We start from the raw sequence: 24563 nt of genomic DNA, 5'->3' as shown, positions 1-24563 counted from the left end.
CTTTTTCAAGTTTCAAGCCTTCAGTAAATGGAGGGAAAAGGTATGAATGGAAAAGCAGGTGACTCAGGAAGGAATGAGCTTTTTAATTTTTCAGAAACTAGATCTTCATAGTCCAGCTATGTACTGCATATTTCATTCATCTGAACAACCTTAGAATAAAGCAAGGGTTGCAAAAATCAAGGCATAGTGAGGATCCACTCTAATTCTTTCCCCAAACTAAGAATAGGGTGAAATAAACTCCACTTCAGAAACACATCACTGGATAAACTTGTTTATAACACTACTGCTTCTCAAGAATACAAAAAAAATCCAAAACTGAAAGACAGTAGGGCTGCTAACACCAAATCGTTTAGAAAAAAGCTATTTATTTGGAAAAGCTTATCTTCATTTTAAATCTTCAAGCAATTTACATGTTTTTAAAGTAATTTACAATTACTTTAAATCTGTCTACATCAAACTAGAGCTAAACATATATACTATAATGAATAGCACAGTTTGAGGGTGGTACAGAAGTCTTCTGTGCTTTATCTGATACTCAAAGTACCAAATCAATGCATACTGTTACAAATTAAACGAATGCCAGTAATTCCCCAGTACAGCTGTACCTGCGATTTAATTAGATGCTTGCAACTCCAATATGAAAGTTTCTTCCACTATGGAAAAAGCCTGAAGTGAAACACACACATTTGTCTTCTTTCACGTTTTTCTTACAGCAAATGCTCCTTCTCTTACTAAAAAGGATGAACACTTCCTATGATTTCCATCAATGGAAAAGAGCTTAACTGCTTGGGATTGCAATATGACACTGTCAAATAGCTGTGATTTCAGAGAACAGAGTCATCAGTACTATTCCAAAATATTTCAAAAAGCCAAGGGGCTAACAAGACAGTTTATTCTATGGTAAACTCTAGCCCGATCTACGCATATGTATTTATTACATGCAAGTAGTGTAATCTTAGTTTATTCTTTTCCAAAGGTGGACGAAATCTCACTATAACATATTCACATATTCTTTACAGTTATCTCATTGTATTTAAATGGTTTGGGTTTTAAAAAAAAATTGTCAAAGCAGTTTTGGGACTGTGTCTTGCTATATTTTTAAGAAGTGCCAGGTTAGCATTGATTTCAAGTGTCCAAATGCAGAAATATCCTACAGTTTGAATTGTTATTTAACCTCCCCACAATCTCCCATCATACACAACACACACACACATACACACAATTCTCACTTAAAGTCCCACAAAATACAAAAAGCAAACAAAAAAGCCAAAAAAACCCCAAACCAAACAGGAAGTCCATCCAAAAGAAAAAGGAAACTCCCCAAAAGAACCCCCTTCAAAAGCACCCACATAATTTAAAATATTGATCCTTCCCAATTCAGTATGTCATTCTAATAACTCATTTTTCCTATTGAAAATACCAAGAGGAAGATTTTCATGCTCTGATAAAAACATAAATCCTGAATACAGTAACTTTCCACTGTACCCTAGGGCAGGTGAGATATTTGCTTAGAAACACCAGACTGAAGTCAAAATTACTCTTATTTTTATCATCTCTGAGTTTTAATGACTTAAACAAGTACAGAAATCAGATTTTCATAAATTTTAATTTGAAATACCAGTGTTGAGTAATATTTATGCAATGCATTGTGTATGAAAAAGCCAGCAAAGAAAATCCTGCCCAGTAAGGATGTGAAATCAGGATTTAGAGCTATATACTATGCAGACTGGTTTACAGTCTGTCAGTAAGGACATGAGTGCATGGAGAAAAAGGACAGGTGTTTCCCCACAGCTGATGAGTAATGAGTTCACAGAAATAAACAGGAAAGCAAGTCAACTGCTGGCACTTTTTTCCCTGAGCTTCTAAACCAGATTTTGGAAGTAAAGCAAAGCAGGCTAGCTAGATGAAAATTTTAATACTAATGTATTTCAGTCTTAAATATTTATTATCTTTACACTATTTCCTGCATTATTCTAGCCTATTTAGATTACTGATGCACACTTATCATCATGGTTTCTGAGCAGCACTGTGTAGCAATGCTGAAAATGGTATGTCCAGAACCTACTTATTGTGTAGTTACTCCTCCTTCTCTCGCTCTTGCCTACAAGGAAACTCCACATTGATTTTAAATGAGGACATGTTGTGCATTTTTGTAACTCTGCCTCAAGCATGCATGGTCAATTTTGAGAAAACATTAAGAAAATTCCACCATTAACTGAAAAAGGGTTCACTGCAATAAAATGTTTCAAATTTTCTTGACTCACATCATCTTCTATGATAGAAACTGTAACCATTTAAGCAGCAGTTGAGAGAGGAGAGAAAAAGCACACATGCTCATCAGTCTAAACCAAGAACGGCCTTCAGGCAAATACTAACATGTCTGTGGATGCAACTGAAGTTATGTTGTGAATTAGGTATAAATAATATTCTTCCAAAATGGATAAGTAGTAACCAGAAGATATTTCCTAGTTTATGACAACAGCTGAAGTAAAAGATTAACTATATCAGAGATTTGTTCTGTATATTATTAGTATAGCAGTAATTAATATTTCAGACTTAATAGCATTTTTAGAGAAATATAGTTGCTTCAGTTTGGATTGCTTTCAATGCTTTTTTTCTCATGAGGTAAAAGGTCCACTGCATTAATTCAGGAATTCACAGAGTGCAAAACATTAATTTCATTCTCCACAGAAGTTCCATGCAAGAAAGGAGAAGTAAGCTGCTTTCAACCCAATGAACAATACTTTGAGGGAAAAAAAATAAGGATTTTATATATATATATATATATTTTTTTTTGTTTCCACAAACTCTTGGTCCATAGTTTCTTCAACTATAACCTAGATAAACTAGTCTCTTTTTTAAAAAAATAAATACTACCTAATACAAAGCACTTAAAACCAGCTTGCAGGTGACACAGGTAACACTCCTACAGTAACAATCTCTCTCAAGAATAAATCTGGGAACTTAGTACTAATGAAGGTGCTGAAATCAGGAAGCTTATTCATCACAAACAGTTTTGTTTATAGTATGGTTACATCCTAAGTAGGTTTGCTGTAATTGCTTAGGTTATTATAAGTAACAGCAACAGTCTTTCCATAATTTTCCATGTACTTGAACCCATAACCTTAGTGGTAGTCTACAGAGGAATTGTTATCAGCTAAAAATGAGACCAATTTCGTAATAAGGGCAAACAATACATACTGAAAGAAATGTTTCAATGTTTTCATGAACAAATGATGCAACATCTTGCCAGTCCAGAATATCACCAAGCCAGCTGTTTTGTCGATTTATATGCCATTTGTGTCCTTTGTGTCTTCCAGAATGTGTTACGTTCTTAAAAAGAGAGACAAAGATGTCAAGAAAATGAACATTTGAATAACTCAGATATGAGAAAGCCAAAGATTAACATTTTCTTAATGAGGAACAGATCAATCATACATCCAAATACTTAGAGCTGTGTTAATTGGCATACTCAAAAATACCTGGGAGTACTCTGTACACTGGAAAAATTAAAATCTGGCAGATAATCATAGTTAATTATCCCAAATAATTACAGTTCTGTATATTGGACTGATTCATCCCAGTTAAACATTAGCTTTACTGCTTGACTGATACAATGGTGTCCATCTTGCTCTTTATGAAAGCACACAAGAGAGAATTTCAGTTATTGCCTACATAATTTACTATTTGCAACATACAACTTCTGCCAGTAGAACCCACCACAGAAAATACAAGCAGAAGTCAAACCAATTAGTCTTCTCACAATCACTGTCTACTTCTCTGCTGGCAATGTTCAGTCATGCAAAAGCTAGAAGCTAAACCGGAAGCACAAGGATTTCATCTGATTACGCAGCTTTGTAACTACAACACATCAAGGCAACAGGAAATGGGCATAACCACAACTAATTTCTTAAGTAGCTTCACCCTAATTAGGAAGTTGCTTGCTGTCCAACTAAATCACACCTGATCACAGACTAGCATGAGACTGACTCAGTTTGGGACTGTGACAAATGCTTCAGAGAAGGATGTCAAAATTCTACTGTAAACAAGTCTAAGCAAACACACTGACTACAACAGATCTCATCCTCCTCTTCAATAGCAAGAGACTACTCAAGTTCTCAGCTCTGATGTTTACATAAGCATCCCACTATTTCTGTGAAAATTTTCCAAAAATTTGAAACCTTACCAGCCTGCATTCATAATGACATCTTTTTTGGCATACATGGCAAGTAGTATTCCAAATGAAGTCTCTGCACCTATTTATCTAAGAGAATTACATTTTTTGCTTATTACGAATTCTCCCTAAATGGATTGTTACACGTTACTATGCACAACTAGCAACGCTCTTTAAACAATCCACAGCAACACAGAGAACTTTCTTCTGAGCTGGCATTCTATTTAGAGTAGAAACATATAAGTGTGAAAAATCTTCCTCCAGTAGGACTTCTGTATTTGTAAACTGTATCAAGAACCTATTTCCCATTCATGTAGCTCTATCTTCAAAGACAGCCACCATTAACTAGCAGAATCAGGTATCATTTGCCAATTTTTTAACATTGTTATTAATATACATTTAAAGTTTACTGGTTTTCAGCAACTATACTGGTGTAACACCTAAGGCCTCAGATATTGATAAATAAGGGACTAAAACTGTCAACTGGTTCCTCCTGAACAAAGTCACTAGATCTTAAAAACAAAACTCCACACCTGAATGGACTTGGAAGAAGAGATTCGTGTCCTTGAAAAAGACACCTTGATTGCAGAGTTAGGCCATCAGCTTCCAAGTGGTTTATTATTCTATGTTACTTCATTGGGTATATAGACACAATGATATCTGATCTATCACAACATCCCTAGAACTTGTTGACATACAAACCATTTGCAACCTACTGATCTTCTGAGAAAGCAGCAGATAATGGTTGAATTCACATTTTGTTGGCAGTCCTTCCTCAATTCTACAGCTTTCACAGAAGACTATCACCTGAGCCTGGGTTCTTCAGTCACCTACAGACTACAGCAAAACTATGCAGGCCTCAAAATGAAGTGTAATTATTATGCCCGTACAACTGAAATAGTTGAAATTGAAATAACCTGAAAGCTGTACTGGGAGAGTTAGATATGATACAGATGTCCTCCACACTGCACTATCATCTCATATACCAGTTTTCAGATACACCAAAGGACCATGCAAGGCTATTGCAGTACTACAGAAAGAAATGCCCAGGTGCAAAGCACTCGGGTGAAACATTTATGTGGATACAGAGTGCAACAGAAGGAACAAGATTAGAAATCTACTCTGGAGGAGATACTTGCAGCCCACAGACAACTGGCTGCAGCCTAGCATGCAAATGGTAACATTGGGTCTCTAATGTGCAAACAGCAGCCAGGGGAACAGACTGCAAGACTGAAGGCAGCGAGCATCAGTGCATTCCTGCAGCTTCTTCCACCATTTTGGTGGCCAGGAAAGCTGTTTCTTACCCTACCAGAAGAGTACCTACAAGGAAGAAGCCTCATAGTATTCCCTCAAGTAACAGCTGCATGAAAGTCACACAGTGCAGTGAACACCCCCTGTGCTGCACGCCACAGCATGCGGGGTGACACAGAGCCTCGCTGAACCACCTGGCACACAGGTTAGATTAGTAACAGCAACACATTTATCAGTGCAACTGTATCCAAAATAGTCACATTTCTTGGTTAACCATTCAGCGCTGAATACTCCAAACTGCTTAAGGCCAGCAAGATCTATTGTAGATAGAGCTTCAATTTCTCCTGTGTGGTCCCATGTTCTTCAGAGTCATGTTATCTCTCCACATGCTCTTCAACACCATTATCTTCTCACAAAAAGAAACTGATTCTTTCCCCTGCTATTTTGACTACTATACTAAAATTCTTCCTTCAGAGTAAGAGATCTTGAAACTTGAGAGGTAATTTAAAAATGACTGTATAAAGAAAAATGTTCATATACTATAATTGCGATTATTTAAATATAGAGAAGTATTTCAAGGATATGACTTCTGGATTTTGATATTTCCATTGCAGTATGCCTAACAAATTGCTTGATTTTTAATTTAAAAAGCAAACAGCATTGGCAGCATGAAAATGATTTAACTCTTATGACCTTTTCAAGATTCAGTGTGCAGAACCTACTACAGAATGGTTAGTACATTGCATTGTAAGAAACTTAGCGAAATGATAATTTTTCTCAAAATTTCAAGTTAATAAAAGTTACACAATCAGGCAGAATACCAGTTTCCTTTTCCTCATCCCTCAAGATCACAAAAAAATAACAGAAAACTGTAAGCTATGAAATACTAAATATAAAAGGTGAGCAAAGTGTAAATTAAATGGCATACATAAAAACACATAACTACTTAAGTGAAGGACATGGTTCTGGCTATACTCGAACTGTGACTGAAGAATGATCTGTCTTACACACTTGACATTTTTATCAGCTTTTTATTATGACCTTTACTCAGTGTTCCACCTGTTTGCTAATCTCTTTCTTAGAAATGCATACTTAGCATGATTACCTCAAAGCATTAAGTGATAAGTTTATATAAATACCATTCGAATAAGTTACCCACCTTCACAAACCAAGAGTGATAAAGCCTGTCCCAGAGCTCTAGCACTTGTTTTTCAATCACAGCGGTGTTATTCACTTTTTCTCCTAAAATCTTATGGAGCTAAAACATATAGAAATCTTTTATTATACAGGACAGAATGAAGCTGGCATCTACTGACAAACTCCAAGCTGGAAGAGTCACATAAAATTGTCAGTAAAAGCATGGCTCAAACCCAAATGATTAGAACAGGTGAGTATCAGTATGGAATACACAGTTCAGAAAACATGGTTCACAACATGAAGATTTTGTCTGTAAAAAACATTCTGTTGCACTTCTTTCTGCACTGAAAAACGAAGGCTGACTCTAAAATGCTTAATCCAAAATCCTTGATAACCTTTAGAGTAAATAATTCAAATAATTTGAGATGTGTGGTAGATACAAAAATGCATAAATAAGAATCTTGGTAAATTCTCCTGAAGAAAGTTAACTTAAAAAAAATCACAATATTTTTAAAAATCCAGTTTACCACATGCAGCCCACATAGAAATTAGAATACTGGTGCCGAAAAAAATGTCTCAATTGCCTACAATTGGACAGCTAAAGACAGAAGAAAAATATTACTCATCTTTAATTGATGCATTTTCATTGGCAATCTTATTTTAATATGAGATTTTTCAGCTCTTAAAAAGAAATATTCCTCTGAGCAGAAAAGACTACTGAAATTACACCCAGCCTTCCTTCAACTCACAAACTGGAGAGTGGAAGGAACAGATCTGCTAACAAAATTGTTAACCACACAGAAGAGAATCACTTATCAAAAAGTTTTTTATTTCTTTTTACTTTTATGAAATACAAGAAATAAAAACATTAAAAAAGGTAGCGGGAGTTCACTCTTACCTTATGTGTAATCCATTCTCGGCCATATTGGTATACATTATTAGCTGCTGAATTGAGTGCCTTTTGAATAACCTGGGCCTCTGGAAGCCAGCTAGTTTTTTTAGAGAAGGAAAACAAAATTAACTGCTGAATATTTTACCCATTTCATTACACCGGAAACACATTACAAATTAACATTTTGAAACAACAACAAACAGTTAATGTTAAATACATATAAACTTACTACAACTAGCATATTTTCTTCTACAGATCAAGGAACAGACTTTCTCATAAGCAAAGCACAATTGAATTTGAGGCATATAATTGCATTTGGAATTCTCCAAGGTTCCTGAAACTTCAGTTAAATTGGTATCTCAGCTTTTTCAAAAGAGATCTGCTCTTCAATCTGCATACATGCTATTCACACTACATTCTTACAAATTTTCTTACTGTTCTAGTTTTCTGAAAATACTATATGAAGCAGTCTCATCGAGCTGCAAAGATAATCTTCTAAATTACGAGCTGAGTGTAAATTGTTAACCTAGGTTCCCTGAAAAAGCAACCAGATGAAGCAACAGGTTTAGGTACCAGTTCTTTCTACATCCCCACCAAACTATCTGCTCTTGAATTTCTTCAGTGATTCATGTCACTTTCAAGCAATGGAGCTACTGAGCTGCCAGCATTTCAGCACTTGGGAACACAGGGCACACGTTCTCTGCCTTGATTTTCTTTCTACATCATGATTCAATAGCACATGTTGAGCCCCTCTAAAACAAGAAAGCATTCAGGAAATAGAACTGCTGTGTTTGTTCGCCTGACTGAACATCAACATGGATGCTTTTCTGTCTGTCTAACCCTTCAGAAAGGTTCTGCATTGGCAGAACTCTCCCCACCCACCCTTCTCTCCACCATCAAACCATTTTTCAGTTAACTCCAAAAACATTTTCTTGAACTCCTATTCCCTCAAAGGCATTCTGCAGCCAGCTCTCTAAACTGAAAAAATAATTAGGCTCATCTCACAACCTTCTACAGAGAACACTCTTTGCTATTACTTTTCTTCACAGGTAAAAGAATATTGACCTCTTGATTTTCTGCACTACGCAAGTTTTTTTTCTCCAAAATTGTAACTAGAGAAGTTTATACAGCTGTCGTTTTCCAAAGTCCAACAAGTCCTCAAATGAGATACCACATTGACAGTCCTCCAGAGTAATGCATGAACACTACTCCTAAATGAGAGTTCAGCTTTTACATTTGTCTGTAATAGTCACTCCCATTTCTGCTCACCTATGGATTTTTTTTTTAATTAAAAACTATGCAAAAGAGCACCTGGAAGCTTGTTCATCCACCCTATACTATTTGCTTAACTTCAGCATTCTTACTTTGCCCATTCTGGGTGACTGGCTACTGTCTCATTGATCAAGCTGCTTGTGACTTGAATCATGTGAACGCTCTCTTGATGTACCTAAATTAAATACAGAGAGGAGAAATGTTATGTAATGCAAACTAGAACTCTTCCTACATTCATTTTTTTCTTGGGGGTGACTAGTCTGTACATTTAAAGAATAATTCTTCCAAAACAGACAAGTCATTACAAAGAATGAAGTGCCATTAACCAAAAAAAGTAGTCAATACAAATATCATCAGCCTGTTCTGACAGCTTTGGTCACATACTGTGTGACTAGTAATAGCAAATGGAAATGGAAACCTTACTTCATCTGTGGAAAAAAAAAAATCACCAATACAACAGTGCTGTTAAGGGAAGTGCTAAAATACAAAGCACAGTTTCAGATATCCCTTTTTAGGCCATAGATCAAAGAAATATAAAAATTAATGAATGCTCAGCTCTAACATGACCAACCATGCTATGAAATGGCTCACTAAATTAATTCTTCAGTAAGAATGATAAAAGACACCTTTTATAAATACCTTAATGTTCTTTTTATGAATATAAGGAGGCTTTAGGCACGAATGTTTGCACAACTTTTAAAGCTTTCAATTTTAAGTACTCAACATTATATAAGCCTACATTTTGGGTAAAGGAGAACACATTGGTTTCTGTTCTGTAACTGTATTCAAGTCAAACATTCAATTTCCATTGACAGTTTCCAGAATGAACACAGCCCATTAAAAAAAAGGAGGTGAAAAAAGGTACAGGAGTGACCTCTTCTGGTGAGGAAAAAAACCCAACCACAGACAAAAAAATCAGTTCTGAGAACATCTGATCATGAATCTCAGCACATTTAAACTCCAAACAGGATACCATGAAGTTATTACAGGCAATTACACAAACAAATTGACAAATACACCTTAAGCATTTTGCAAATAAGATTCTGATACAATGTAAATTAAAAAGAAAAATACTCTAAGTGGCACTGCTGTTGACAAGAAAAGTGTAACAGGATGCAGAAGAAATCTATCCCTGTAGTACAAGCTAGTAATTCTTTTACTATAATAAATTTTTTATTCCCAAGTGTCTATATATTAGTTTTGTCATATATGTAAATAAAGATATAAATACAAATATATAGGGGTTTTTTATATATAACAATGGCAACAAGTTCAACTACAGAGCATCTAGTTGCTAAATTTTTCAAAGAATTCTTTAAGCTACACAATTTTGCACAAATATCAGTAACTTTCATTCAGCATTTAAAATGAGCTCTATGATTACATTCCTTAGAGCACTGTACCTTTGCAGTAAGTAGCAGGGCTAGCAGAAGAGTTCCTATCACTAGCAAAAATATTATGAAAATGCTGATTATTTTATCTAGCATTTTCTCCAACCACACGATCATCTGTGCAGAAAAAAGAAGAAAAAAACAAATCATAGCATATAAATCAATCTTTAATGAAAGCAATGCTATATGACAGTATTGTTATCTTAATTTACAATCAAAGTGCAAAATCAGGCGCTAATCAAACAGCATTTATGCTCAAGCTTGGAGATGAACAATTAACAAGCGATGTTAGCATGATTAAGGTCATGATATGTGATTTTGCAAACGACATTTACACACTACCACAAGACACAGCAAGCTCTCTGCAAAGCAAGCAATAATGCAATGTTTACTTACTAGACTTAAAGAAGCTAGCACTCACTACAGCTACGAACCTAGAAAGTTGTCTTTGTTTCTTGTCCTTCAGAGCTTGGAAACTTCCAGACACTGTATGCACAGGACTTGGAAGCTACCAAGGTATACTGTAAAGGACAACCATAACTTTCAAATTTTAATAGCTAATTGGCATCTAAACAACAAATGATGCATTTCTGCAAGTAACCAAATTTTTCAAGCTGCTTATCACCTTCTGACCTGAAATGGGGCTGGAGGTTTCTACATTATTGAACATCTGGCCAATTATTCAGCATTGACTATTTCTATCCACTGTCAATCTTGAAAGGATGCTCAGCATTAAACACGCATCAGCTAAACCTACTGATACAGGAAACAGGCATGTAAGTTGTTCTGTCAGTTTATGGAAAGGCCCATTGTACTCATGTCCACAAACAAATAGCGATACCACTTAAGATTAGAGAAATTCTGATAATATCATTCAAAATGACAAAACTGCTCAGCCACGCAACTATGCAGAGTGCTCTACAATAGTGCAAGTTGAGTTCTGTCTCATACATATATTGACTGTGTACATAAAAAGCTGGGAAAGGCATGCAAGAATAAACAATTTTTTCTAGCTTCTATGGGTCAAATACCAAGGTTATTTCTACTCCATCTGGCATTACTCCAGAAAAAAAAGCTGCAGAATTACAGCTGTAAGATTTGTGCTTTAAGAGAACTGAGGTCAAAGCCAATGTGTGGTAAATGAAAGCATTTCCAAGTGAGTACAAGCTACACATTCAGCAACTAGGCTGGTAACCTATTAGTTAGAGATCTCACTAAACTACTAATATGCTTGCTGATGGTTTACATTAGTTCTTTCTCCATTGTTTCCCCTACCCCTACACGTGAAATTGGCCCTGGAACAACTAACATCCACACACTGCTGTGTGATGATTGACTTGGTTAACACTGAAGCTGTACCTCTTATTTGAAAAAAGTAAGGGGTTTTTTTTGGTGCTCATCCTGGAGTATCTGAGCAATTAATGCACTTTAAGCAATTATTTTTAAACTTCAGGTTCTTTTACAACAAGCTCCTTGTTTGATCTAAATTAACACAAGGATTATATTCAGCATTTTAGAACTGTTGTTGGAAATTATGAAGAAAACTGGAAGACAGCAAAATCCTTTCAAAAGAAGCAAGATGTTGACCCAGCAAGATTTTGTAACAAAATCTGTACTTATATTATGTCCTGTAGAAAGGAATTCAGAGAACCTGACAGAATCCACAAAATCTTTTGTCTTAGATATTAACATTTTTCATCAATGCTGAAATATTTCAGCAATCAGAAGTGCCTTGCCAGTGCTAGATGGAGGTTACTAGTACTGCTAGTACTAGCAGTACTGCTAGATGGAGTTACCAGTACTGCAGCTTTCTCTGAGTAGCCTCTACATGGGGCTGCTGCCTCTTTGGAAATAAGACTGAAAACAGGATTTGCTGTGCCTTTCCAAGCCTCACATACATCTAAGCATTATGCAAGAGAAGTAAGAAGTAAAAGCCTCTGGTTTAAAGGTCAGAAATTAAAAACATAACTGAAAAATACTGGATGGCCAGGGGATAGAAATTTTATAGTATGGGCTTCAAATTTAAGCTATTAAAAATTAAAGCTGCCATTATTATTTCTTAGTTAACAAAGTTCAAACTAATTGCTATTTACGTTCTAAGGCAGAGATAAAAGTAATCTCCTAGCTAGTCTTACACACAGCACCCTAATGAGGCTCACTGAATCCAAGAAATTGGAGGTACTGTCAGAAATCTCTAAAAACGCCAGCCTCAATGGTTGCGTGAGTGGTATCCCGTAGCTGAAATCTCAGTGCAGGTGAAGCTGGATGTTTCACCACAGTAGCAACTACTGGAAGATCAAGCTCCAAAAGATGAGGATGAGGACTCCCTGTGAACTGGAACATGAAGAACAGGGCATCTTTTCTTGACTCTCCTTACTGTGGGTTGGAGTAAGCCTACACTGCCATTGAGCTGTGGCTGCAGCACACATAACTCCTGAGTCAACTTTAATCTAGTCACTAAAGTAATGGCAGCACTGGTGTTGTACCAGTACAGGCAGCAGCCACAGCCACCCAAGCCCACTTTGTGTTTCTTTGGGTCGGTAGCCCAAGCAAGCCAGATGAAAGCTAGCTCTGGTATGCCTGCAGGTACTGCAAGTACAGCCCTCACAACAGTCTCGAGGAGATCCAAGTTATACAGCTGGTACAGACAAATCACAGGAGAAGACTGCATTGGACTGAGTATTGTACAAGTAAAATCAGGTGCACAACGTTCATTTAGGGCTATATGTACTCCTCCTCCTTTTACTCACTTGCTATTAAACCTCTCTTCCGTCCTCCACATTTACCCACAACAGTTCCTTAGGAAACACTCACCTTTGCACACTCATGCTAAATAATGCTTAGGTGCCATGTTACTGCAGGTAAGCTGGACTGTTAACTCCCTGTGCGCTTGTACTTACCACTGAACCAGGTCCAAACTTCGTTCTTACCCCAACCCTGCCAGACCCTCGTTACACCTTTCCTGTAAACCATGGGCATGCACACAAAGACAAACATACACTAACTAAACACTTGTCATTAGCCAGAGATCATGAAGTTTTAAATTCAGTTCTGAGTTTCTAATCTAAAGGTTAGTCAATAGCGGGAAGCTGATGCTGCCACAACACCCAAAATTACACAAAGGTAAAGGAAAGCAAGGCTCCTAAGCTACAGAAGGTCACACTTGTAAAACCAAACTGAAATATTACTGATTCGTGATAGATTGTCCACAAAAAAAACTATCCTTAATTGTCACAGTTTTGAAGGGAAAGGTCTCAACTTCTTTGTTTTTTTATTGTTCGATTTAGCTCACTGTAAAAAAAGTTTTTAAAATGAACTACATTCTGTTAAAATGCTTCTCAACAATTTGCAAATGCTCCCTGCTTTCAACTTTTGGGTGATAATACAAACCAAAATACACTGAGCTGTAATGTAACTACAGCTCATGCTTAACAACTGGGAATCCTACTATTTAAACAAGTTCTCCATGTTATGCGGTATGATACATCATCTATTAATTCATATTGTCATGTTTCACACTGCATAGCCATCAGAACACTAGTCTGGTATGTTTTATTTATTGCATTACACATACAGTGAAGCATATCTGAACATCTGCTTCAATTATATCTACATAACATTACCAAAAAGTACTATTTTTTTTTTTCTTTAAACAGCTTCACTATCTACCAGGATTTTTTTCCAAGACATTTCTTAGACTTGTTGACATTTCCTCTCAGTTCAGTTAATATTTGAGGATATCATCTTATTAATATCATCTGAAGAAGTGGAAGCCTATAATCAGGACACATCTCAGGGTTACACTGAAATGAGTCAGATGACTAGTTGAGTGAGAAAAGACAGAGAACGGTCTATATGAGATCTCAAGTCTGTTCATACCCATGTCCCTCCAACAGCAAAATTTAGCAATTCTTTCTAAAGACTCCTGACTTAGACAATGTTATGAAGAATAAACCACGCTAGCCCAACTGAACCTATTCTATATTTTGGGCTACGTATACTGTGTTAAACTATGTGGTTATATACTATCCTTGTTTGCCAAAAAACCTCAAAATTTTCTAGCAGGTCATCGACAGAAGCTCTTAGAACAGGAATAGGAAGAAAAACAAAAAGGTTTATCACTAGTAGCCACAATAAGCTATAATTTCAAATTCTGCCATCTCTAGGCAGTATATTTTTAGTTTCTTGGTAGATTATCAGAAATTTATCTTGGTGTTCTCAAGCACCTCCCTCCAACAACAGGCAAAAAGGAGAAAGGTGCAAAGGAAGCAGCCTTTTAACTGCTCCCCATGTTCTATATTACAACTGTCCTCCTTTATTTGCCTCTAGTAGAGTAAGATGTTTTTAAATGTAATTAATTAAAAAAAACCAAACCAAACAAAACTCAACAAAACAAACCCACAAGAACCTGACACAGCTTGCACAGTATTTTTTTACCTTTTTAAAAAAATCTTGATTATAATATTATTACTACTTTCTCATGCACTGGGATCAACATCACATGTAACACTACGGGACTTTCAGGATCTCTTCCTATGAAACTGCAAAGTAAAAACCAGTAGTTTTCAAAAATAGCCCCTAGGGACTAAAAAAAAATGCTGTTAAGAAACTATATCCACAGAGTAAAGCAAATCTCTAAACTAAAAATAAAATCTAGACATTTTAAAGTTCAAAGCAATTACAGTGAAATTATTTTTGGAACCTATCAATACTAAGGAAAAAACTGATCTACATACATGAATTTTCAAACAAGCACATGACAAACTTGGAGCCAGAAAAAAGTAGCCAAGACTAAACTTTTACCTGCGGCACACTGAACTCAGCTCTTTACCTAAACTGTGCTAACAAACCAATATCTAATAAAAAAAAATTATGAAGGGTTATGGTTACACATATTTACTAATTATAAGTCACTCATATAATGCAAAAATTTCAAAGTCAGGAAGTAAAAATCTAATTTTAAAACAACCAAACTATCTTCAAGGGCAAAAGAACATCCAAAAATTTGCCTTCTTAGTGGATAATTATAACTGAATCATGAAGCAAGCAACTCTACCTTCTTGTTCAGAAACACAGAAAGATCCTCACCATGTAACCCTGAGTTCACTGATTAAATACAGAAGATTAACCTTTCTAAATTAATTACAGCTGCTCATCCTGCACACTACATGCAGCCTTATTCCCTACCTGGTTTTCACACATTTTATCATGTACTAGATTTTCATCTTTAAAACTCTGAGGTCCTGCAGAGTCACACATGCTGCAGGTATCCCTCTCCAGCTCTGTGCTGGTTGGAAGCAATGACACTGCCCAAGTCCCAAAGATATCTCTGCTCTGAGGAGCTGTCCAGATTTCAGTCACATGAGGCCAAACATGGACTGAATCAGTTTTAAGTTCCCTTGGCATGACAGTTCCCCAAAGAACGATAAACTAGTTGATTAAGATGAACCACAGGAACTGAGGAGTACATTTCATATAAAACACACACCACATGTTTACAAGCCACATAAAAGAAACAATATTTTAGCTACACCAACTGCTTTAATTACATTTTTAAAGATTTTTCTACAAACCCTCACTTCCCTTAAGAGTGATGTTGGATTAGGCAGCTCTGAGACTGTGAGTATTCTCATTTCACTCCTGCTACACTGAATACCACTGAATATACAGGCCAGTCTGACACTTTTAAACTACAAGACTAACAGGACCAACTGAAGCCAGTCAATGCACTATTTGCAAGCACATTTATGGCTTTACAAGTGTGCTTCACCCTCACTACTCCCATGATGCTTTCTCTGATGCTTTCTCTGAGCAGTGAACAGCTCTCCCATCCAGAAGAGAACTGGTTTTGTTATGCATACAATGAGAACCAGGTAAAGATGAACTGGTCCTAAATAAAAGTGTCACTAAATCAAACTGTTCGAAAGGCCAGTGTAATATTTCTGCTGTACCAAACACTTGACTATGTGCATTCATTTTAGTAGAAGACAAGAGATCAGGTAGAATTATATGACCTTCAGTAGCTTATATCAAGAGCTAGAGAGAGACACTTGGATGAGAAAACTAAGAAGCAAGGCATGTTAAGGAGTGTTCATGCTGCAAAAAAAAAAAAGAAAACAAAACCAAAAAACCTCCCCAAAACCACAGAATCCATTAGTTGGAATCACAATTTTTCTGCTTATTTACCTTCTTATTAAGCCAGTGCCACAGCTTGTCAGTGGCAGGGGGAGATGGGAGAAAGGGAAAAAAAGACAAGAACACAGTGGAAAATCATTGAAAAATGCAGTAATAGAGAGGGGAAATAAAAGCAATGAGAGGCAGGCAAGGTCATCCACAGAATGAAAATGAAATTTTTCCAGACAGAAAGGTAAATTGCAATAGGAAGAAAAGATCATAACTTCTACTGCATGAATCTAGATTTTACTATTAACATGCACTTTTTGAAACAAAGAGAGACATAACAAATAAGAACAACTTTAATGCTATTAGCAGAGCTATCAGCACAATCTGGGTAATTCCAGTTTAATTACTCTGAGAGCTAACATTTCAGATTTCAGAGCAGGACTTGTAGAAGTACTTTGAGAAGAGCACTTTACTGAAACACCAAAACTTAACAGGAGATATTTGTTCATTGCATTAATACTCCCATTCAGGCAATTTCCTATGTATTTCAAAACACTCCTATTATGTTACCTATTGTTAAATTTTATGGCTTTTTTAGTATCACATTCATATTACAACATTCACATTCAACGGCACAACATAAAATACATAACTAAATCTGATATACACACAACAGCAAACTGTAGACCAAATAAATGCGTAGATTTCGTATCATTTTATTGGTTGTGCAGGAGTTCTTTGCACTTGTCTACAGCCAATTTATCCTTTTGTACTATAGTTATTTTTCCTAACTAATTCTCACCCATACTGCTCATGTACACCCATTTTTAGGACCTAGTTTATGTAGGATGATACTCCTAATTCTCGCCATTAGTAATCAGTTAGCAGCGTCATCACAACAGTGAAAAGCTTTAACGTTATTCTTCATCTCTGTTAGAGGTTAAGATCAAGTGAGTGAAATTTGTTTCTCCCTGAAAACAAGATCATTGAATGGTCAAATCTAGCATTTTGACTAGTTGCCAGAAATTATATTAGCTCCCAATGAAAGCAAAATGTAAGAACCTTTCAAATAAAATAAAATAAAATCTCAGAATGTTAAGTTATATCAGAAGCAAGAAACAGATTTAGAAATAAACATGAACACAGGAAACATTAAAATAAAGTATGTTACAAAGCATCCATTTTTACTACTCATTGAAAGAATCACAGTAATGGAAAGCAATAACAAGGCTTCAAAAGCCTCGAACTGACACAGCAGAATTTGTTCCTATTTCACCTCTTCAATTATGGAATAATTTAATCAGTGAAAAAAGGTAGTTTACTGATTCAACAACACACTTTTGCCTTTAACTTTACTTCTGCATATTAAAACACACTATATATTAGGAAAAAACTTAGATCTCATGGCTGTATTTCTCCACTTTGCAAATCAAACACAACAAAAGCTAGAGCTCTCTTGTGACCCTGAGATTTTAGTAGAATGTAAAAGGAAGTCTTTGGTATTTTTCTATAATTTCAGCCTCCTAGAATTCCGTTATAAATACAGTAACTATAAAGTAACACTATATATCAAAAATAACAATGTTTTTTATTAATGTTTTAGATCATATCTGGGAGGCCCTACCTGCCTATGAGCTTACTGATGTTTAAGTAGTTCTACAAATGTAATCAATCTACATTTAAAAATAGGCTACAGCTTCATTCTAATTTTCAAGTCATCCAAAATTAATAAGGCTACAGCCACTTGCCCAGTATTTTATTGAACAACCACTTACATCAGACCTTACACGTCTATGGAAGTATTTCCTAGAATAATATATGCACGGGTAGAGATTCTCCCTATTTTTTGTCCTTGCTTTAACTACACGGTAAACTTGGTACCAGAAGAACCAAACCTTGACTTTACCCGAAGTCCAAAAAAAAACTATTACAGTACTCCGTATATAAAATTATAGTATGCTATACCAAGAAAAAGCATATAATAGCTACATGATTCACTGATACTAGCACATTCTAATTAAAAAAGAAAAAGTGCAGTGCATGCTGCTTAACTCCTTTGCAAACTCCAGCCAAAACAAAACTGCCCTTATTAAAGGACAGTCTTTAAAAAAAAAAACCTATCAGTTAAACAAATAATTAGTTCTTGACTGCTGATAAGAACACGCATGATATTGTACCTATAAAGCTTTAAGATGTCTTGATGGATGACAACAGAAACTTTCCTACTCTTTCCTCCAGGGAGTCTCTCATATCTGAACCGCTACTTCTGTGGGCTCCATGGGGCAAATGCACAACCAGGGACTAAAGAATATGATAAGAACAACCTATTTCTACAGTTCATATTTAAAGCAGGCCTGCACATACAGGCCCAGCTTGATCTATTGTTCATAAAGAAAATGAAAAAAAATACCCTACTTTCTTTCGGCTTGATCAGAACTTGAGCTAAAATTAGCCTGCATTTCCAAGATAACTCAAGGTTGATGAACAGTGGGAAAGAAGAAGAGCAGTTCTTTTCTTACTGCTTTTACTTAAGAAACAGACATAATCAGTAAAGCTCAAAGATTTGCACACAGAAACAGTACTCCCCCATTATTTATCACAATGCATTGTTTTCTGGATCATCTACACTAGTATCCTAAACTTCATTTGGGAGAAAAAGACGTGCCATTTGAAGATGTCTCATCGTCCTCACTACCTTTTACTCAAAACTATAACAATTTCCAAACAGGCCATACTACTTTAGAAAGAGCAAGGAGTACCACTAGACAAGTGTGTGAAACAAACCTTGTCAATGGCTTGTTGTACTTGGCTAAGAGCACCAATATGTCCTGAGCCTGAGATTCCGCCTCCAGTTAACTTAGTATGCAAAAAAAAACCAGAAACAAGCCAAACAAACAAAAACTTACTAAGAAGCTTCAGCTCCCAAGAAAGGAAAGCACAAATAAAATATTAAAAAATTAAACATCTAATTGCAAATGAAATCATCCTTCAGTCTTGGTTCCTCACATACCCGCAAATGGTAAGCTGTAACAATTTACTGCATGAATTTCTGGTTTGTGTTTGCATATTTTTATTTCCTCTTCAACAGTGCATAATTAAGCTAAAGTGTCTGGTAATCGAATTTAAATACTGCTCATCCATCCTTTCTAAAAAAAAAACTTGCAAGGATGTCATTTTCATTCCTCTCCTTTTCCTGTCCCCGCAAAAATCAAAATTGCCAATATCCTATGTCATTGCTTCCCGAATTCTCAGAGATAAGATGCATCTGTGATCCTACAATGCACAGAATAAGCTTATCTAGTAGAACGTAAAAAGATATTAAAGTATTAGTGTGATAAGCACTGGAAGACCACCTATAATTCCAGCCACCCATGATAAAGCCACGCGAACTGTAATTAGAATAGGCACAAACAAGGGCAACAGCATCATGCAGAGTATCAAGTGTCCTTATAATGACCAGAAGAGCTTAAATTGCCTTAATACACACAGCACAGACTCAGAAGGAATATGACTGCCACCTAAAAAATGGGGAGGAGAAGGGAGATAGAGAAATGAGTTGTGCTTACACTGTTCTTTTGCTTAGACAAGAACAAAATGAATATAAACTGACTTTAAATGCATGTAAGCTGAAGAGTGGGAAGTTCTGCTGCACATTATGACAAAAGCCCTACCTCCTTTGAGGACAAAAGTCTTAGTGGAATTAGGGAGGATACTATACCACATAGCTACGCAAAACAAGGATGCTAAACTCAACAACTCATGAAATACAATACATATGACATTGTGTCTAGAGAGTGTTCTTACTGATAAAACAAAAGCTTTAATTAAAAGATTTGTGTAATGTAAGCTTTTATCCTAATATGTTAATACTTTCCACTGCCGTTGGAAACTCCTGTTATCTTGTCCATAGCTGTACTCTGAAAGGCTTTTTTCCTTTTTCAAATTCTTCCTTAATGAACTCTGTGAAATTATTACTTATTTCCTACAGTCATTGTAATGCTTTTTTTGACCTTTTGACATCCATTTACCCATTAGATCTGGACTTAAGCTCTTCCTTTTCCTATAGGAATTCAGAGCTATAAATTGGAGATGGATCTGCTGAGGTGCAGATGCTCTGACAAATGTACTTACAGGGTTCAGCTCTTCAGTTATAGAAAGTCTGACGCAATTGCTTTTTCTAAAGCAGAAAATACTTCAACAACACAGTTACAGAAAGCTACTATGAACAAATAATCTATCAGATTAAGTGAGAAGCCTTCATAGATCTTATGGAGCTTTCCAACTCTGCAATTTGCAATGCACATGTGTGTGCATTTTGAGTGGGGGAGAAAGGAGGGGAACACAGAAGCCTTATTCTACGGCATTTCCCAAATACTGTATTCTTCTCTTACAGAGGGAAGCCTCCCTTCTGTACCACCATCCCACAGTGTTCAACTATACTTCCACACAGTGTAAACAAATGTGTTCAAACTAGCTCAGGCCCTACTTACAGAATAAAATGGGTTGCTTTTTCAATTAAGTTTTCACAACAGAAGTAGGAACATCTCATCCTTCAGATTACATCTGATTAAATTTTATTTTAAAGTCTTTGTAATCAGGTAGGGTGACTGAATCATGAGAAGTTTGCCTTTCTCAAATAAGGAATCTTATAAAACTAACTCAACATTTTAAAAGTGACTTCTGTCAAGCTTTGCATGTAATCATTTAACAAAGTTTAAATGTGTACTTAAGTGTGAATAGTGAAAGAAGAGACACGGTTTAAAATACACCATAAAACAGATACAGTTTTACATGAGAGACATGTCCATTAGTGACAGACATTTATTTTAGAATTAAAGCATTTCAGCATACAGTGAACAGAGAATAAAACTTTCAGGCTGTTTAAGAAAATAAGTAGAAATACCTTACTGTCAAGCTTTAGTATGACTCTTCCAAGCCCTCTGATGGGCCGTGGAGCAAGAGCTTCCTGACGTTCCTTCACAAAATTTTCAATGAGTTGCCACCAACTTTTGCAATGGTTTGCCATGAAGTTCAAAACTCCAAAATGAACCACGAGTTTTTTAAGTGCCCAAACTGTAACCACAAGAAGGAAATGAAGTATTAGAGATTTCAGAGGAGCACCACAAGACTGTGCATCTACTCCATTCTGAAAGACCTATGAAAAAGAAATAAACATATTCTTGAGTTTTTTTCCCACTAGAAACTGCTTTTAGAATTTTCAAGTGGTTTTAGTATTAATCTCCTCCCTCATTTTACAGCTATGCTTATCCACATGGAATTTAGATGGCAGCAGAGGTGCCTGCATACTACCCAATCATGCAGCTAACAGACTTGGGTGAGGCCTGGGATAAGCAGGTATCAAGGTGCCATTCCACAATCCCAATACAGTGGATTTATCACATCTTCACACATCCACCGCACCAGATAACTACACATAAAATACCACATTCAGAACTTAACAGTATGTTACGCATGAAAGAAAATTTTCAGCCTCAATTCTTAAGTTTTAGGCCTTTAGACGGCTAAAGCAGATCATGCCTAATTTCACAGTAACGAAGTGCTCATTTAAACTTTCAACTGAGATACAACTATTGATTAATTTTACTTTTAAACATAAAAAACATTATTTTGAGATCAGCTTTCGATCTTGATGATCACAAAGCTTCAGAGAAACCCATACTACTCCTCAAAACCAAACAGAATACATTTACAACTTTTTCTCCCCCCAAAAGAAGCATTTTGCTACCACAAGCAGCTTCTCTCCAACACTTCTGACACACATCCACTGTAAAATAAAGAGCTTCTCAGCAACACTAGAAATGTCTAGTGTTATCGTTACAGAAATAAAAGCTCATGTCCATTTACTTGCCATGAAATAAAGCCCAGATACTTTTGCACAAGGCTTATGGTTCCAATTCTGCAAGGGCACTGCTCTTTCTCACTTACTGACTATACACACAACACTTGCGAATCATCAGCATCAGGAATGTAAAAGCAAAAAAGCATGGTACATATGAAACTTTCTTTGGAAGCTAATAGATCTTTAATAGTAATGAAATATTTGCCATATACTTTTTTAATTCAACAAAATGTCAGATCACTCAAACTATCTGTTTTGTCTTCACTGAAAAGAAGAAAAGCGAGTAATCTTCCAAAGCCACTTTAACATCAAAACAGAGGAGTTAAGTGCAATCAGTTGTAATGCAAACCTTTGTTTGTAATGTGAATTAATTGAGCATTGATGGAAACATACCAGTCACAAAAATATCATTACAAGATCCATCAACTTAAAGGATTATTATATATAGCAGTAACAAACCAGAAGATCTCACAACCCAGTCCTGACATGAATAACTGATACACAAACCTCTGAAATAATTAATGCTACATCCCCAAATATTGAAAACTATAGTTCTAACAGAAAACAAAGTGAAACCATTAGCAACAGAATCACAGAATTCTCCTAATTTCTACCTATTTTTTTAAACCCAGAATTTATTAACTACAAATGTCACATGTAGATCAAAAATTACAATCAGTGTTAAAAATTCTACTTACAAAGTAAAATATGAAAATGCTAGCAGTATTCCTCCAATTATACCATACTTATAGCAACATTTGATACTGAACTCCCCATCATTACACTGAAGTGCACTTTTAATAAAGTGTTTTTTTACTACAAAGGCTACTCTCCAAGCTAGATTTATTACTTACTACTGCCTTACATCAACACCACAGTAATTTCCTCATTCTCAAAAATTCACATCATGCTTCTACTTGGAGATGTGTAAAGTGACACACATAGTCAAAAAGGTTAAATTTTAATATCCACAGGGCATTTATCAAAGTTCAACAAGAACCTACTATCTGTAAGCCATTTGTGTAATAGTTCTTTTTTACAGAGAGCTCATTCAACAATTTGCTGACATTTGGTTTACTTACCCTCTGGCACCACCACATGGCAAACATGGGATTTATTCTCTCGAAGAAATAATCTTTCCACTAAAGATTATGTGGCAAACAAACAAAAGAAAAGGGAGAAAATATAGTGCGAGTGCCAGCACCTAACTTACAGGCTGAAGTTTTGTATGATGAAATGCAACTCATGGTAAATAGACTTACTGATGCAAAACAGGGCAACCTTGAATTTTACAAGGTGAACAACATACCTGAAATGGCATTCTAACCTTCTGCTATTATTTAAAAGTAAGTGTTTAAATAGTATCGTCTAAAATAACCAAGTGTACACTTATTTCAAAGGTGATGTCAGGAGGTGCTACAACCATGCAGCTGTAATTTATTAAGTTAAAAAGAGGCAAGAGAGAAAAAGTTAAAGGAGGACTGTCATTAAAAAGTTGTGAGCAAAAGAAGAGAAAGCTGCATAATAATCTCCAGGAAGAACAAAATGACCTGAGGACAAAAATAGACTTAAAAAAGGAGGCGGCAGAACAAGTAAGGAAGTAAATGAAAGATCTTAAAAAGAGACAATACCAGGAGTCCCAGGCTCATATCACTGAACAAAATCCTACAAGTGTTCCACAACCTGATTTATTGCTTAGCTTTTAAATTCAAAAGTAATTCTTTCACCTTTTCATCTTATGGTATAATTTATCCGCCCTCTATATTAAGCATTTTTAAAAGAGCGTCTCATTCTACTGAAGTACAACTGCATTCAAGAAAAATGTTAACGGTACCAAGATATTTCTAATAATCTAAATGCTAATTAATGTAAGCCCTGTCTACCAATATAAGGAACTCTGGTGAATTTAACACCTTTCTATTTAAGGTTTTGGGTTGGTTTTGTTTTTGTTTTTTACATATTAGAAGCGTTCTTCTTAAGGTCTCAGAACTGTTTAAAGTTATTAGCGTCCTTAAACTTGAACAGCTGCAAGGCAAACTGCTTTATAAGCCTCCCTGTTTTCCACTACTAAATATTTTTAATACCACCTCTCTTTTAACAATCCAGGTTAACATCATTCACCTTCTGACACTTAATGTGAATCACTGTTCTAAATTTGGCTTTCTTCATCATTATAATCCCTTTTCACAATATTTTTGTGGTGATCTACTTATATTCAGTTATATACCAAGAAAAAGCACTTAAATAGCCCAGTGTCACCACTATGGAACCAAGTGACAAATATTCTCAAGTTCATTTTCTAATTTGGCATGAGCTTATTGTTCAGATAGCTATTTTGGACTTAATGACTGGAAGCAGCAGTATTCACCCATTTCAGTTATAGTTGTGTACTTTTAGATTTGTCTGGCTCAAGCTTAAAACCATTTATTGTTGTCTGCCTAATCATAAAACTATTGTATCAAT

General features: G+C 35.8%; 1 protein-coding gene across 1 annotated transcript in view; it reads right to left on the bottom strand.

Annotated features, from left to right (window-relative positions):
- The window catches only part of TMEM245 (transmembrane protein 245), a gene marked incomplete at both ends in the record, with an annotated part of 78183 nt that overhangs the window by 31047 nt on the left and 22573 nt on the right, over window positions 1–24563 (bottom strand). The window contains 7 exons of the mRNA XM_080340388.1: window positions 3202–3333; window positions 6585–6683; window positions 7461–7551; window positions 8819–8901; window positions 10130–10234; window positions 16304–16327; window positions 21144–21313. Of these exons, the coding sequence (XP_080196514.1) occupies window positions 3202–3333; window positions 6585–6683; window positions 7461–7551; window positions 8819–8901; window positions 10130–10234; window positions 16304–16327; window positions 21144–21313 (704 nt within the window). The remainder of the gene's footprint in view (window positions 1–3201; window positions 3334–6584; window positions 6684–7460; window positions 7552–8818; window positions 8902–10129; window positions 10235–16303; window positions 16328–21143; window positions 21314–24563) is intronic.

The sequence above is a fragment of the Nesoenas mayeri genome (genome assembly GCF_963082525.1).
Source record: "Nesoenas mayeri genome assembly, chromosome: 2".
Classification (NCBI taxonomy): Eukaryota; Metazoa; Chordata; class Aves; order Columbiformes; family Columbidae; genus Nesoenas; species Nesoenas mayeri.
The sequence above is the reverse complement of the archived record's forward strand: the minus strand, read 5'-3'. Positions and strand labels throughout refer to the sequence as shown.